Source organism: Rhodamnia argentea, chromosome 11 (assembly GCF_020921035.1).
Source record: "Rhodamnia argentea isolate NSW1041297 chromosome 11, ASM2092103v1, whole genome shotgun sequence".
NCBI classification, from domain to species: Eukaryota; Viridiplantae; Streptophyta; class Magnoliopsida; order Myrtales; family Myrtaceae; genus Rhodamnia; species Rhodamnia argentea.
Window position 1 is genome coordinate 606,875 of NC_063160.1, and position 14,616 is coordinate 621,490.

Here is a 14,616-nt window from a genome sequence, read left to right on the forward strand (position 1 = left end):
AGCCGCCCGAGGAAAAGCTGATGGACTTACTAATAGAGAACGAAGGTACCTCTCACGAGGCAATTGCTCGTGTTTAGCACGGATTCTCCTAAGCCCTACCAATCGCAACCTGGTACTCGATTTAACATAAAATTTTCTATCTAACAAAAGATAAACACATGATTATCTCACATTTCGGTGCTGCCACTACTCGGTCGGTTCGATCGGACAACCAATGGGTACGGAGATTTGATTACACTAGATTAATCTAATGCCATTTCGTTATATATTTTTTATTATTTTAGAAAAATATCTTGCAAATAGTCTTGATTGATTTTAAGCCTAAACCGGCTATGCATACAATTGTTTAACACTCGGTAATCAAAAGCTTAAATAAGTCGCTCGAATAGATAAAATACAGTAACCTTGATGCATTAAGTAAGCCGAAGTGAAGCTTTATGATTATGTAATGCGTCAAGTATCATGCAAATTGTTAACTAGAGACCAAACAATGTATGCATGATCTAAGCATGATTTTCTAAATGCAATGACAACTAATTCTTTTTCTTTTTTGCTTTTAAATTTAAACATGAATTAAATCAAATGCTATGACTATAGGAATTCTAATATAGCATGCATTGATGAACTACCATGTATGCTGCGTCGTAATTTAGACGCAATGCAACTTATATGCAATTCTAATGACATGAGATTAGATAAATTATGAATTAATCGTCATTATTTAACTAAGTGAGAGACTTCTTTTTGTGTTTTCTGTTTAATAAATAAAACACCAAACTTTAAGACAACTATCATGGCTAAGTGACTTTTATTAACAAGGATAATGACTCGACGACGCAACACCATCTTATTCCTAAGTGCAATCTATAAGTGACGATTAATAAATCTGACGAGGCATGAAAACGTGTATCTTATTCGAAATTCAATCTCTTTCTCGTTTTTTGTGCGTCTAATTCTAACATGTTGTAAGGATAAACACCAACCAGGGCTACTGTAAGGACAAATGCCGGCCGAGGCCGCTATGGATGATGAATGCCGAGGCTGGCCAAAAGGGACCGCCGCCGGGGTGACCCCGATATTGCCCAGGTACGAGCGAGCTACGAACTGTAGAGGCAGCCCCCGAGGATCTTTTGCTCTTTCTCGTGTATAGGTAGTGATAAAGATCGATAAGGTGGACAATTTGACACGGAAAGACGAATCTGCAAAGTTGTTATTAGTTAAAGTCCGATTTCGTCTCCATCTCCCAGCAATCCTTGCTCCTTTTCTCCTGATTTTCCTCATCTCCTTTTCGATTTCGAAATTACCTAACTCGACCCATATTTATGGAGTGTGAAATATTGAACATCACATTTTTAAGAATTTCTTTCGATCGTGCGTGCGATGGTCCGTGATAAAAATGTAAATATGAAATATGCTAATTATATATATATATATATATATATATATATATATATATATATATATAGATTAGGGGTCGGATCAATCCTCTAATTTTCTCATGTAACAAAGAATAAATTAGTAAAAATTTATGGGTCAACAACTAGTCTGGCTTACATGCGAGTAGATCGGTCAAAATAAGTCGTAAATCCATTTATTGACTCATATATTACAAGATAAATAATTATATGAGTTAGTTATATCCAATAAATGAATTTAAAATGATAAAACCCCCAAATAATATGGGTATTTACAATCTACTTAGATCCAGCTAATCTTTATGACTCTCTCTTCACTCGATCTCTCGTTGACTCACACAGTGCTTTCATTTCGGTTTAGGCATGGATTTTTTTAGATTGAGCCAAATATGGAAGTGTTTTAGCAATAATTAAGTATGGATCACAATATTTATATTGCTTGGAAAAGGGCCAAACAAGTTAAATGGGTCAATTTGAGATAGATCTATTTTCAACCATATCCAACCTTACCCGTTGGACGGGTTTACGTGAGAGTTCACCGTAATTATTCTCGATGCGCGAGCACAGGAAGCAAACTATCGTTTTCAACGTTTGGTAAGTGTTAATTTCTACATCTAGTCGTCATTGCTGGCCATGGCACAAGTGACCAAAATGGGGACTTTAATTTCATGGTTTATGTATCATGTAATGAATTATGTAGGTGGAGCACCGCACGTCGTGTTCAATCAACTCTTCATGGAGAATACCATATATAATCGTCAGAACCAATAAAAATGTCTCCTTCATTATGATGGGCCCCGCTCTCACAAGCCCTCACTGGCCATGGACCAACCACCAACGACCACGTCTGATTGTCATTACTTTCTCTCCAATGTAGAAACGACACGTGGCAGCCGCTCCTCTTCTCTTCTCAGTTTATGAATCGTCGTCGTCGTCGTTGTCTGCAAATACGAAGCCGAGAGGAGAACCCATCAAATCATCATCGAGATCTCTCCCCATTCTCGCCAATGGCGACTTCGGCGAAATCATCCTCCTCCTCCTCCTCCCTGGACATGCCCTGGAAGACTCGCGTCGCCATCTCCATCCTCTCCCGCGTCACTGACTACTGCCGCCGCCCCGACGGCACCATCAACCGACGCCTCCTCGGCTTCCTCGACTTCAAGTCCCCTCCCAACCCCACCCCCGTCAACGGCGTCTCCTCCTCCGACGTCCCCGTCGACCCCTCCCGCGACCTCTGGTTCCGCCTCTACACCCCCGCCGCCTCCACCACCTCCCCCTCCCTCCCCGTCCTCGTCTTCTTCCACGGCGGCGGCTTCTCCTTCCTCAGCCCCGCCTCCAAGGCCTACGACGCCGTCTGCCGCCGCTTCGCCCGCAAGGTCCCCGCCGTCGTCGTCTCCGTCAACTACCGCCTCGCCCCCGAGCACCGCTTCCCCTCTCAGTACGACGACGGCTTCGACGTCCTGCGCTTCCTCGACGACGAGAGCTCCGTCCTGCCTCCGATCGCCGACTTATCCAAGTGCTTCCTCGCCGGGGACAGCGCCGGAGGGAACATCGCGCACTACATGGCTGTGAGGGCCTGCCAGTCGGAGAAAAAGCTCCAGAGAGTCCGGGTGGTGGGGCTGGTGGCGATCCAGCCCTTCTTCGGGGGGACGGAGCGGACCGAGTCGGAAACCCGGCTGGAGGAAGCGCCGCTGGTGTCGGTGCGGCGGACGGACTGGTGCTGGAAGGCGTTATTGCCGGAGGGGGAGGACCGGGACCACTGGGCGGCGAACGTGAGCGGGCCGAACGCGGTGGACGTAGCGGGGCTGGAGGGGTTCCCGGCGACGTTGGTGGTGGCGGCCGGTTTCGACCCGCTGAGGGACTGGCAAAAGAGGTACTACGAGTGGCTGAGGAGGTCCGGGAAGGAGGCGGAGCTGGTGGATTACCCGACGATGTTCCACGCGTTCTACATATTCCCGGAGGTGGCCCAGTCCACCGAATTGATCAGGAAGGTCAAGGATTTCATCCAAAATCTCGTCACCAGAGAGTAGTAGACAGTCGGTCAACAGCTAATGGAAACGGGGTTGCTGTTAATGTTTGTAGTACGAATTTTTATGAAGCTGTAGTTACTAGGTGATGTCAGTGGGTTGACTATCCTCCCATCAACTCCACCCTTTTGCCTTTTTTGGTCGACTGAATCAACAATTACCCTCCAGTAATCCCACGTTAATCTCATAAAAAACCATGAACTTTCAATGTGATTACGGGGGAGCGCGACATTCTTCTATATCGACGGTGGCCTACTCTCTCGGGCACCAGAAAATAGAGAAAAGTTGATTCGCCATCGATTCTGAATTAATGGCGGAGCCGTGCAAGGTTATTCTCCTGACAAATTGATGATCTATAAAGGGGTTTTAGCATGTTGTATGCAGACAAAGATGATAATACTAATTTGGTTTCAGCTGCAGGAATTTCTCACTGAAAACTCAGCTCAAACCTGGAGCTGCTTCAACATTGCCCTCCGAGCCAACCTGCACGCTGTTGTTTTTCGATCCCATTTCTGCTTCACATACTAGAAAAAGCAACTACTTGGTGAAAAGCTGATTTTGCAAAAGCCTACTTCTTCTTATAACCAGAATGATCTACGCGACCATGGCTAATCTAATGTACAAGCAGGTTCCCATACACGATCATCAGCAATCATATGTAAAAATCCTTCACGCATGTTCCTAATTTCTATTAGGAACAGCAAATTCTCTGTACAGCAATTCGAGCCAGTCTCTCTCTTTTCTTTTTCTTTTCTTTTTTGGATTTTTCTTTTTGATGCAGACTTCTTTCAATTCAGGAAGGCAACCTCCGCACATGAATACTTGCTTGTTTCTTCACTTGCTGTGCATCTGTTCTGTCAAAATAAAGAGAATTCTGGGAATGTGAATGCGCTCGTTCTAATGCCCACCTGATCTCCTGGTTAGACCCTCTTGCTGTCCATTGCTTCCTTGAGTTTTCTTCCAAGCGCATATGCCAGCGGCGGCGGAACAGCATTACCAATCTGCCTGTGCTTGTGCTGAATGTTTCCAGCAAACAGATACGAGTCACGGAAGCCCTGCATTGACAATAGACAAAAGACGAAAGGGAAAATGAATCCTCAGATCGTGTCTCGTGACTTGATATAGAACTTAGAGAAGCATTTGTATATTTGAAATGCCGTTGGTCCCCGGGCACATAAAGAAGAAAATCAACTATGATATTCCAAAGTCCAGAGAATATTGTGATCCTTTCGGAATTCCATTTTTTTTTTAACCAATTAGAGTAGACATTCATTCAGCTATTGTTAAAGGTAAATAACCGCATTTTGCTATGCATGTAACCATCAACTAGCATCGCAAGATAACATATGCAGAAGGGGTAATGCCAGTAGTTTAAGAGTTAAAGAAAGGACTAGGGTGTGAACCATTACCTAAGTGAAAAGTCACCTTTAATGCAATCTCTTGCTTAATTGAGAATGGAATTATGGCCTATTTAAATCATACAATGCAATTCTTTCTTCTTCTTTTTCATATAGTAAACAATTTGACTAGGTGTGAATAGGAAGCCTGCAACATCATACAATAATGAGAATTCATACACGATCAAATTAGATTTACAATCGGGGCACAATTTCCAACAAGTTGCTATTCAAGAAGGTCTAATGGTTAATCATACAATGCAATTCTTTCGTTCTTTTTTTCATATAGTAAACAATTTGACTAGGTGTGAATAGCATGCCTGCAACGATCATACAACAATGAGAATTCATACACGATCAAATTAGATTTACAATCAGGGCATGATTTCCAAAAAGGTGCTATTCAAGAATGTCTAATGGTTCTTTGTCCATTTAGCAGGGCAATCTTGTCTCAAATTTTATAAACTCCAACAGTCTGAATATCCAAATCATGTGATTCTAGATTCAATTCACTGACTGAATAATCTGCAAAACATGTTTGCCCTGCATAAACCTATTGAAACTGACACCGAATCCTAATCACCCTTAACCATTGCTAACTTAGTGAAGGACATGTTCTTCTCCCTTCCACCAGACTTACTTTACTGAAGTTCAAAACAATGAAGATATCCTTACGAGTTTACGTCACCGAAATCGTTAACATAAATCACCCCAGAATCAAACAGGGAGTTGCATGAGTATTACTAAGAGAGAGATAGAGAGAAAGCGAGAGAGGACAGAACAAAAATCACAATTTGAGAAGTTTAAGTTTCATCCGTCAGCATAAATTAATTTGTCAAGAGGAAAATATAAGCATGTTATCTCACATTGAATTCAGTGTTAGTTATTAATTTCTGTGAGCCTCTATAAGTTGTTACTTTATGCAATTCACGATCTGAATCAATTCAGAATTCTGGTAACTAGCATTGCACTACATGATTTAGATAATAAGCTGACAAATATAGCAGATATAACAGAAGAAATTTGGAATTAACTACCCAAAGAATATAGCAGTAATAAGTGAGAGGAGTGTTGCCTTACGACTTTTTATACCCATGCATCAATCAACTTCTTGCCTTGAGTGAGATTGACCAATCTCTGTTGATTCTTAAATTTTTCCTTAAAGCCCCATTCCACTGTCTTGTTTACATGAGATGGTTCCTACTTATGCTATCCTCTTTCAAATAACATTCATGAGACAACTTAGTTTTGTATCCATATACCAGATACCATAGACAGATTCCTACATTAGCCAAGGACAGACAGAGGAGAGGCAATGAAGAGAGAAGAAATTGACTTTCTTACCTGAGATCTGGCACATTCACGAACTGTAAGAATCCTGTCCTGATCGGGGTGAAAACACATCCCAACCTTTCCCATTGGCTGAGGATCTGTGATGGAAGTTGGGAAGTTCCCCTGCCAGTCCAATCTTCCAAACAGCCCCTTCCACTGGTTGTGCCGCTTAGCTGTGTTGGGAAGGCACCATGGGATCAAATCAACAACTTGTCCATTTGACAATTTAACCTGTATTTGATGACAGGACAATAACAGTTGAAAATTAGTTGGTCCAACGGTCACGCATAGTATATTCTTTATCATAGCCACCAAAAAATCTCACTATCTACCTTTTCCTCAGGAAGGTCACGCCAATCAGCACCTGGCCGTTTTGGAATTTTCTGACATCTGATTAAATTCAGCTCATTCATTTCTTTAGATATATGATCAGTCAAAACTGCCATGTTTCCTCTTATTTTCTTTTGGAACCATGAGACAGGATCATTTTGATACTGCACAGAGAGAAAATAGATAAGCTTTTTAGCAAGGTAAACCTATTTGGTAAGATTTGACACAACATTCTTGATCCACATTATTACCTCTAGGTTTGTCTGAGATGCTCCATTTACTACAGCTGGGAGATCTCCAATTGTATCCCTGACAGTTATTGCACGGAAAGGACCTCCACTTGCAGTGCTTGGAACAGCAGCGTACTGCAAATTCTCTGACAATGTGATTTTCAGTTCAGGAGCAGCAAAGACGTGCATGGGCTCTGGCCACTCTGGAAGGACCTCTTCTGGAGAGGCTGCCCATATGAATGCTCGCTTCCGTGACTGAGAAACTCCATATGCTCCAGCCTCCAGAATGCCAAACCTCACCTAAAAGAAAATTTGTATGCAAGCACATAAATGTCTCTCCGAAACAAATATTCGCATACAAAAGTTCACATATCTTTCAGAAAAAATGAAAAAAGAAAAGAAGGATATCTTTGACAAGTATTCCCTTTTCAGCAGATTAGCAAGATTCTACCTGATACCCCATCTCAAGGAGGGATGCGAGAGTCAAGCGAAATGTTTGCCCTTTATTGAAGGACACAAAATTCCTCACATTCTCCAAGAGGAAGTATTTGGGCCTAAAGTAATCAGCAAATGATAAGAATGCTAGTATCATCTCGCATTGAACTTTACTCCATGTGCTTTGGTTGAATCTATTCATTCCGGAAAAACCCTGGTAGGAACATGTATTGGTCTCAGCTTGGTCATGATAACAAACCATAGAGAGTAGGAAATGGCATGCAGGAAAGAGAAAAAATAACCTGACAGGGAGGTCCTCCGTTGATAAAATCTACTTGCCCTGGCAAAGGTAAGTTAAGTATCTCCTTCTCATTTAAGGATGCTGCGAGCTCTTCTGCTTCAGGGGTTGAGATGCAGTCATCAATGTCCCCACACTTTTGCATTATGGCCCTGCATTAGCATTCGCTTCAAGCTCAGAACTGTCACAATTGGATAGCTCCTTGGTTGTGTGAGAGAAAACTTCCTAATGGTTTTGCCTACCTCAGGATTACATTGCAGTTGTTGACAAACATCAATGACTCTGGATTATTGAGCTTGAATGCATCTGCAGCAGGCTCTTCATACTCTATTGCCCATTTTGTAGTCGAAACTCCTGCATATTGGATATTTCCCATGTCAAAAGAAACAAGTTGCCGCTGATTTGTGCAAAGATGAGTAAGATGATCACCAAAAGTTACGAAGAGAGGTTACCGGATTGTTGCAGTCCCTCTGATAAGCCTCCACAACCAGCAAAAATGTCTAATGTGGCCAAATTGTTCCCTTGAGATGCTTCCTTCTGTTTCTCCATTTCTAAATCAGTCTCTCCTTCCTTGCACTTCCCTTTTCTCTTTCTAGATGCAGCATCAGTGTCCAATCCAACCGAATACTTAAGTTTAATGTGAGCTGGCAACTATCCACAAAAAGTAGAGAGAATTATTATCTCGCAATTCCACCCCCATCCTTATAGGACCCATCATGCCAATCAAAGAGAAAAGAAAAAAAATAAAAGGGAAAGTCAATAATCACAATCGATGTTGTTACAATCACGGGACATATGATTCAGATCATAAAATTTTGTTAGATTCATATACAAGTCCATTCTACCCAAAGTGTGCAATTGTCACACAATATGGTCAGGATATGGTCACAATTTGATTCCCGTTCAAGTCTTGGTTAATGGTTAATTAGTTCTAGAATTAACCAAATAAACCTCAATTAGGTCTAACTTTTATTATCCCTCTAAGATTTAATATATTTAAGACTTGAGAACTAAACTCATCATATACTAAGATGAATGTTGTTAGTTAAAGATTAAACAGTGTACTTGGGGCAAAAATCTCATATTGGTTATGTTTAAACACAGTGATATACTATAGACTTGCTAACCTCTGATGGAAAAAAGTGGAGAATTGATCAATTTCTCCAAATTAATACCTAATTCAGTGAGCTACTCTACCTTTTCAATTCATTGAAGCTGTTACGAATCTTATCATTTACCATGAATTACATTCACAGTACAAACAACGCATCTTTTGATTCACGATCGAAACCATAAATTGACCAACACCAGCAAAAACCTTAAGGTGACCACTATGATCGTGATTACTATTTCTATTACATAGAAATGAAACGGGTAAAAACACACTCTCACTAAACACCTCTTTTTACTTCTTTCACAATACAAAATGAATAAAAGTTGCTGGGAGAGAATCTAGCAGAAAGAGAAACTACCTGCTTTAGTGATCCTTTTGAAGGATCATATAGATGTTCACAGTAGAAAACGTGCTGAAACATTGCTGGAGAATCACAATGCGGAATATCACTCCTCTTCCTCACTTCACACTTGCCTTCAATGCTCCCGATATTCAGTATTTGCATTTCCTCACTATAGTAGACCTATAATCAACAATTGCACATTTAAATGCGTTCTTAAACACCAAAAGTACCTTCTAATTGGAGAAATGCAATCAAACGGTGATATCAAGAATTTAACATGTAATAGGTGTGACAACTATAATGGGACCAAGGTTACCTCCTGGATATCAGAACAATATGCCTTCTCAGTTGAGATGTCTTCCGGTCTGTAAAATCTTCGGACTTTCATTTGAGTAGAGTTTGCCTCAATTTTCTTGGACTCTTTGGGACAGATTATTTCCAGAAGTTGGCATACTACATAAGCCTTCAGGCCCACATTTCTCCCACTCTTGAAAGTTCCAGCCTCTACTTTTTCCTCAGAGAAGAAATGGGGGCTTGTGTAGACATAATCATGAACAAGATAGTCAACTCCATTGTAGATAAAACCAGTCTTCAATGAATTCAATTTGAAGGTTCCCTTCTCGTTTTCAACTTCCCTCACTTTGCATGAGTGGCAAACTCCGGACGCAAGACCCATAGTATCCTGAGGAAGGCTAAAGAATGCACCTCTCTCAGGCCAATACAAGCTTTTACAGTAAAATTCAAATGGCAATCCTTGCTTCTTTCTCTCTTCTGCTTTTGTCCGCTCGATCATGTCAGCATTGGCATCACTTTTCCTATATTCGCATCCCCAAGGTCTTGAACGAATATCTACCATGACAGTTTGTTTTATATCCACTAGTGCAATGTTTGAGCAGTCGCTCACCAGAAACACCTCTCTCTCATTAGCAGCATTTCCGAGGACAGTCTGAGTTCCTCGCTTCATCATTCGTCCATGGCACATTTTGCTTCCTTTTGATGTTTCAAACATGTATTCCACATAATACAGCATAGGAAGTTCATCTAAATCATCAACTTCCAAGGCTACTGCATTGCCTACAGCAATTCTTTCACCGTGGACAACAGCTTGTCTATACAGAGTCTCACCTGAAGATGTTTGACCCACGGAATCCCCGTGCCATCTAACTTCTTTATGCGTAGAGGAAGGCTTACTTTGCCTAGGTGCTGAACCAGTTTTCTCACTTTCCTCTGGATTTGCTGATATATCTTCATTCTCATCCTCTTCATTCTCCTCTTGCTCCTCAATGTCATCCTCTTCTTTCACATCCGTGCCTGTTCCCTCTTTTATTTCCTCTGGTGAGTAGTTGGAGTAGTACTCACCCCATATTCTATTGATGAGCCTGGTTGTTGTCGCCTTCATGGCCTTCCTCTTTGGTAAAACAGGTCCCATAGCTGCCCTTGGATTTAAGTTTGGCATGTTCTTAAGCATAATCTTCTTCCTCTTCACAAGCCACTTGGTGTGGTGTCTCTCCTCCATTTTCTTTGAAAGACCAATCACAAAGGAGCACTTCTTGATCTTTTCATCAGGATATACCGCAAACAGTTGCAGTAATATTTGACCATGCACCACTACATACCTTTCAACAGCTGCTGGATTAGAAGAAATATAAGCCAGATGAGATTTCTCAAACTCCGAGACTTTCTTGATGACATCTGCAAATGAGAGTTTAGACAGTCGGCTTTGCTCCTTCAGCAATGTAATAATGCTTATTCCAACCCTTGCTGTCTTAAGCACTGGAGTATACCATGGAGCATACTGGTTTGATGGTTTCCCGAGTCTGTACCTGCATATACAGAGACAAATCGAAACCTGGTCAGTCCGCTTTACCAAGAATTTCAACATTTAAGAGTAGACAAAATCATCATACTTTCTTTGATGACATGAAAGTATATTCTTACGAGATATCAGCAACATCATCATACTTTCTTTACTGACATGAAAGTATATTCTTATGTCAAAAGTACGTTGTTCTTTGCTTTACTAAGAATTTTAACATTTAAGAGGAGACAAAATCATCATACTGTCTTTAATGACATGAAAGTATATTCTTACATCAAAAGTACATTGTTCTATGCGTAACGCCATTATCAGTAACATCAACTGTTGATCCACCTTTTCCTATTAATGCAACCGACTCATAGGCTCAATGCTTGGGGTGATGTAAAACAAGTGTCTGCACTTTTGGTTATCTAGGCAAGGTAAGTACACTCAAGTGCATATTTCCCGCCAAGCACAGAGACAAACACCTGCCAATTTTATTTACCTCACTAAGTAGACGTGATATAGCTAGGCCCCTTTACGAGACCATGAACTTGAGGGACATCTAGTCAGGAAAGGGCCACATACCAGAAACAGAAGAAGCTTAGAATCTTTCTTAATAGATCAAAGACCTAGTCTAGTATATGTCAATGCTCAAAGTCCCTATTTAGAGACGCATTTACAATGTCGTCAGTCATGCGTTCACTAGCTTTTTATGGTCTTTTTAACTTGGTTTATGTTTTCAGACCAGGCGGTCGGCCTGGTGGCAAGGGTTCTGGGGTTTCAGCGACACAATTGGGGTTAAATCCTTGATGCTTGCATCAGAATGTGGTGCAAAACTTACCTTTCAAACATAAAATTGTTTAATTCATACTTTACTCGATGCTTTCAATTTAACCATATTTGGCCCCATTTTACATATATCAATCATATCCGAATTGCCAAAAAAGGGGACCGATATATCATCTTATTTTAAATAACATGATGTCCAAACTATCTTCAAAGGAGAATCTAATGCTAAGTTGAGGGATGCAATTAAAACATATTCCACATGTCGTGACGGAAACAGATGCTCCAGCGTGTATCATTTATGCCATTAGATGCTAATTCACTCTTTCATATCTACTTTTATCCGAGTGGCTCTTTCAATATTCGCATTTTATAACTTTCAAAAATGGAAACCAATCTCGCCTAGCTCATTATGAGCGCGTGTATTGCATGTGATTTTCCCTCGATCTTGGCAGGTTGCACTCTAGATTTGCATTCACGTGACTTCATTAAGTACATGCAAACCTGAAATCAAGTGCACCAAAAGTACAGGAAAGACCAGCAGAATATTTAGGGATATTTTAGCAGCAAAGTACCAAGCCATATCTGTCCGAATCGATATGAAAACCATTGATGATCCGAATTCGATCATCCATTCCTTTATTGCGCTCAGGTAGATTGGCATTCCATCCACGTGCTGGGCTGCAGAACCAACTGGGGAAGACTGATTGGTGTCCACGTCGAGACAGAATCCACTTCCATCGTCAGCAGTCATTACGCCAGAGCCAAAGATTGTAACGTCAATATCGTCGCAGGATTTCATTGGAAGAAGCTCCAAAGATATCAATCTAGAGTCAGAGTCATAAAGTGACCAATTATGAAGCATACTTCTTGGGAGATCATCAATGTCAACCATATCAAGTTCACTGTCGAAGACTATAAATTCGTCTGTTTCCTGCTCATCATTCTTGTAATAAGCAGGTAAAGGGTAATCGTTTGCTATTTCATCTTCATTGATCTTGATGTAAAATTTGGTTGATGCAGAAGCTGAACCCTGGTTCCTTTTCTGTTTCCTCGATTGCCAGTACTCTTCTTCTTGCAACAATTTAGCCAATTTCACGTCCTCATCTTCCTCAGCTCCTCCAGCAGATGAACCATACTGAGCCATCGCCCCTCCGTCTGTAGATTTAGAACCAATGACCACGCCTTTGCCAGAAGTCGGCAATTTCGTCTGTGAAAAATTGCCATACTTATTACACTCATCTCTAAGAGCTGCTAGAACAGGCAATTCCATGAACATACGATCGCTTTTTGAAGTCTCATCCAAGCCTATCAGTTGGTTGTAGATGAAGTCGCCCTGAGAAATAAGAAAATCTTTAATTGATGATGCACTGGAAAAGCTCTTACTTCCACTCATTGCACGTATCACCCCAGCGAGCAACTCATCGAGACTGCAGTCAGGATCTCCTCGAGAAGATGTCGAGAGTTTCTTGTAGACCTCCACGCAAGCACGGGCTTTCTCCAGGAAGTGGTCATAATATTTCTTGTAGGTAGCTGCTGGTTTGAGGCAATCATAATCCGCAATATCAGTTGAAAGCCATATAACCGGAGACCCTTCTTCGTAACCGGATATAGACCATGATTCAATTCGTCCAAACCCTTCACACCGGACACCCTTCTCTTTGTCTTTCTCCTTTTCAGCACTTTCCTCAAGAGGCAAAATCAGACCTGAGATAAACAGATCATCAACTTCCAACATCTCGAGGGGCTGTGGGACTCCCTGTTCATTGTACAAAATGAAATCAATGAGTCTCCGATTTGGCCGCCCCTCTTCTCTCCCAGCAGTAAGGCCTATTGCCAAAATCTCCTCATCAGCTAGCTTTGCTTTCTTTTTCTCAATCAGAGATGATTTCTCATCGATAAGCACGGATTTTTCCTTGAAATCTATGCATGCAGCAGCTCGCTTCGGCATCTTGCGGGAACCGGCGGGTTCTTCACCATCCTGCGGTGAGCTCCGTTTCTTTTCCTTCTTGTTGATTGTTGATGCCTTCTTGGGATCAGCAACAGCGGACTTTTCCTTGCCTTGTTTCTTCGCCATCCCTGTGAAGCCACTCAACAAGGTAAGATGAAGAAGACTGAAAAATACTCGGCCCAACTATCAAAAACCAAGATGAAACCATAAGGTCTCTGGAGATCTATAGTTGAAAACCTCAAAAGAAAGCAAAGATGACAAACGTAAGAAGAACAATACCAGTGAAAAACCCAGAAAAAAGCCCCGCAAATGCAGCCTCAGAACCCAATCAAGAGAGAGCGAGAGAAGGAGAGTGAATCTCCCAACGACAAACAAACAGCACGAAATGTCACGGATCGATGGAAGCAACACAAAACCCAGATTTCAAAAAGATACCAACCTGGGAGAAAATTCATGTACATCCAGAAACTGGGCGAGTAATGGTAAGTGCTCATATGGAATGCAAGCAAGAATACACCCGAATCCGAAATGAATCAGAGACAAGCAAGTCCTTAAATAACACCCAAGAGGCGAAACAAAAAGGGAGCAACGACATTAAATGGAACACGCGAAATGCGCGAAACCCCACTCGAACAGAAACGGGTTTTATTACCAGGCGATGATTTTGAGGAATCGTCATCGGCGGGGGCGGCAGGAGCGTTGCTCGTCGGGGCTGCGGAGTCTAATAAAGCCGCGGATCCCATTTCTGGATCGTTCCTCCTCCTCCTCCTCCTCCTGGGGTCGAATCAAAACCAGAAATCGCGAATCCGAATCCCAAATCCGAATCGGACTCGAACTGGACAGACAATGAAGACCCAGAGAGCGGGAGAGAGAGAGAGGGAGGGAGAGAGAGAGAGATCAGCGTTTGCTCATGCGGGAGAGTGGGAAGCCATTGAATCGAAGGCGGGAGTTGAAGAATGGATTGGGGGCGACGAAATGGCGGGAATGCGAAATTGCCCAAAACCCAAAAGTTGGCGCCATCGGTCAAACACTGCCCCCCCTGCACACGCTCTCCTCCTCCGCCTCCTGCTTTCTGAAAAAGAGTCAGCTTCTTTCTTCTTACAAAAATGGTCACTAAGAAATTGAGTTTAGCCGAGGACGATGAACACGCTTATCAT

At 41.9% G+C, this 14,616-nt stretch overlaps 2 protein-coding genes across 2 annotated transcripts; one reads left to right on the forward strand and one right to left on the reverse strand.

Moving 5' to 3' along the window:
- Window positions 1-2,343: 2,343 nt before the first annotated feature.
- On the forward strand, window positions 2,344-3,471 carry LOC115755901 (probable carboxylesterase 18). The gene has a single exon (XM_030695492.2). It carries the CDS (start codon window positions 2,423-2,425, stop codon window positions 3,443-3,445), a length of 1,023 nt encoding a protein of 340 aa, XP_030551352.2. The 5' UTR covers window positions 2,344-2,422; the 3' UTR covers window positions 3,446-3,471.
- Window positions 3,472-3,983: 512 nt separating this feature from the next.
- On the reverse strand, window positions 3,984-14,571 carry LOC115755896 (DNA (cytosine-5)-methyltransferase 1-like). Its single transcript, XM_048272365.1, has 12 exons — window positions 14,112-14,571; window positions 12,084-13,587; window positions 9,238-10,744; window positions 8,937-9,101; window positions 7,917-8,115; window positions 7,707-7,818; window positions 7,469-7,616; window positions 7,183-7,380; window positions 6,753-7,031; window positions 6,504-6,665; window positions 6,184-6,402; window positions 3,984-4,497 (listed from the first exon to the last, which is right to left on the reverse strand). The coding sequence occupies exons 1-12, from the start codon at window positions 14,200-14,202 to the stop codon at window positions 4,363-4,365; spliced, it is 4,719 nt and encodes a 1,572-aa protein (XP_048128322.1). The 5' UTR covers window positions 14,203-14,571; the 3' UTR covers window positions 3,984-4,362.
- Window positions 14,572-14,616: the final 45 nt, after the last annotated feature.

Coding starts and splice junctions, on each gene's coding strand:
- LOC115755901 (XM_030695492.2), top strand. CDS start 2,423: ATGGCGACTTCGGCGAAATCATCCTCCTCCTCCTCCTCCCTGGACATG.
- LOC115755896 (XM_048272365.1), bottom strand. CDS start 14,202: ATGGGATCCGCGGCTTTATTAGACTCCGCAGCCCCGACGAGCAACGCT. Junction 8,116..8,936: donor CAAAAGGATCACTAAAGCAG/GTAGTTTCTCTT, acceptor TTTTGTGGATAG/TTGCCAGCTCACATTAAACT. Junction 7,617..7,706: donor AACTGCAATGTAATCCTGAG/GTAGGCAAAACC, acceptor ATGCTAATGCAG/GGCCATAATGCAAAAGTGTG.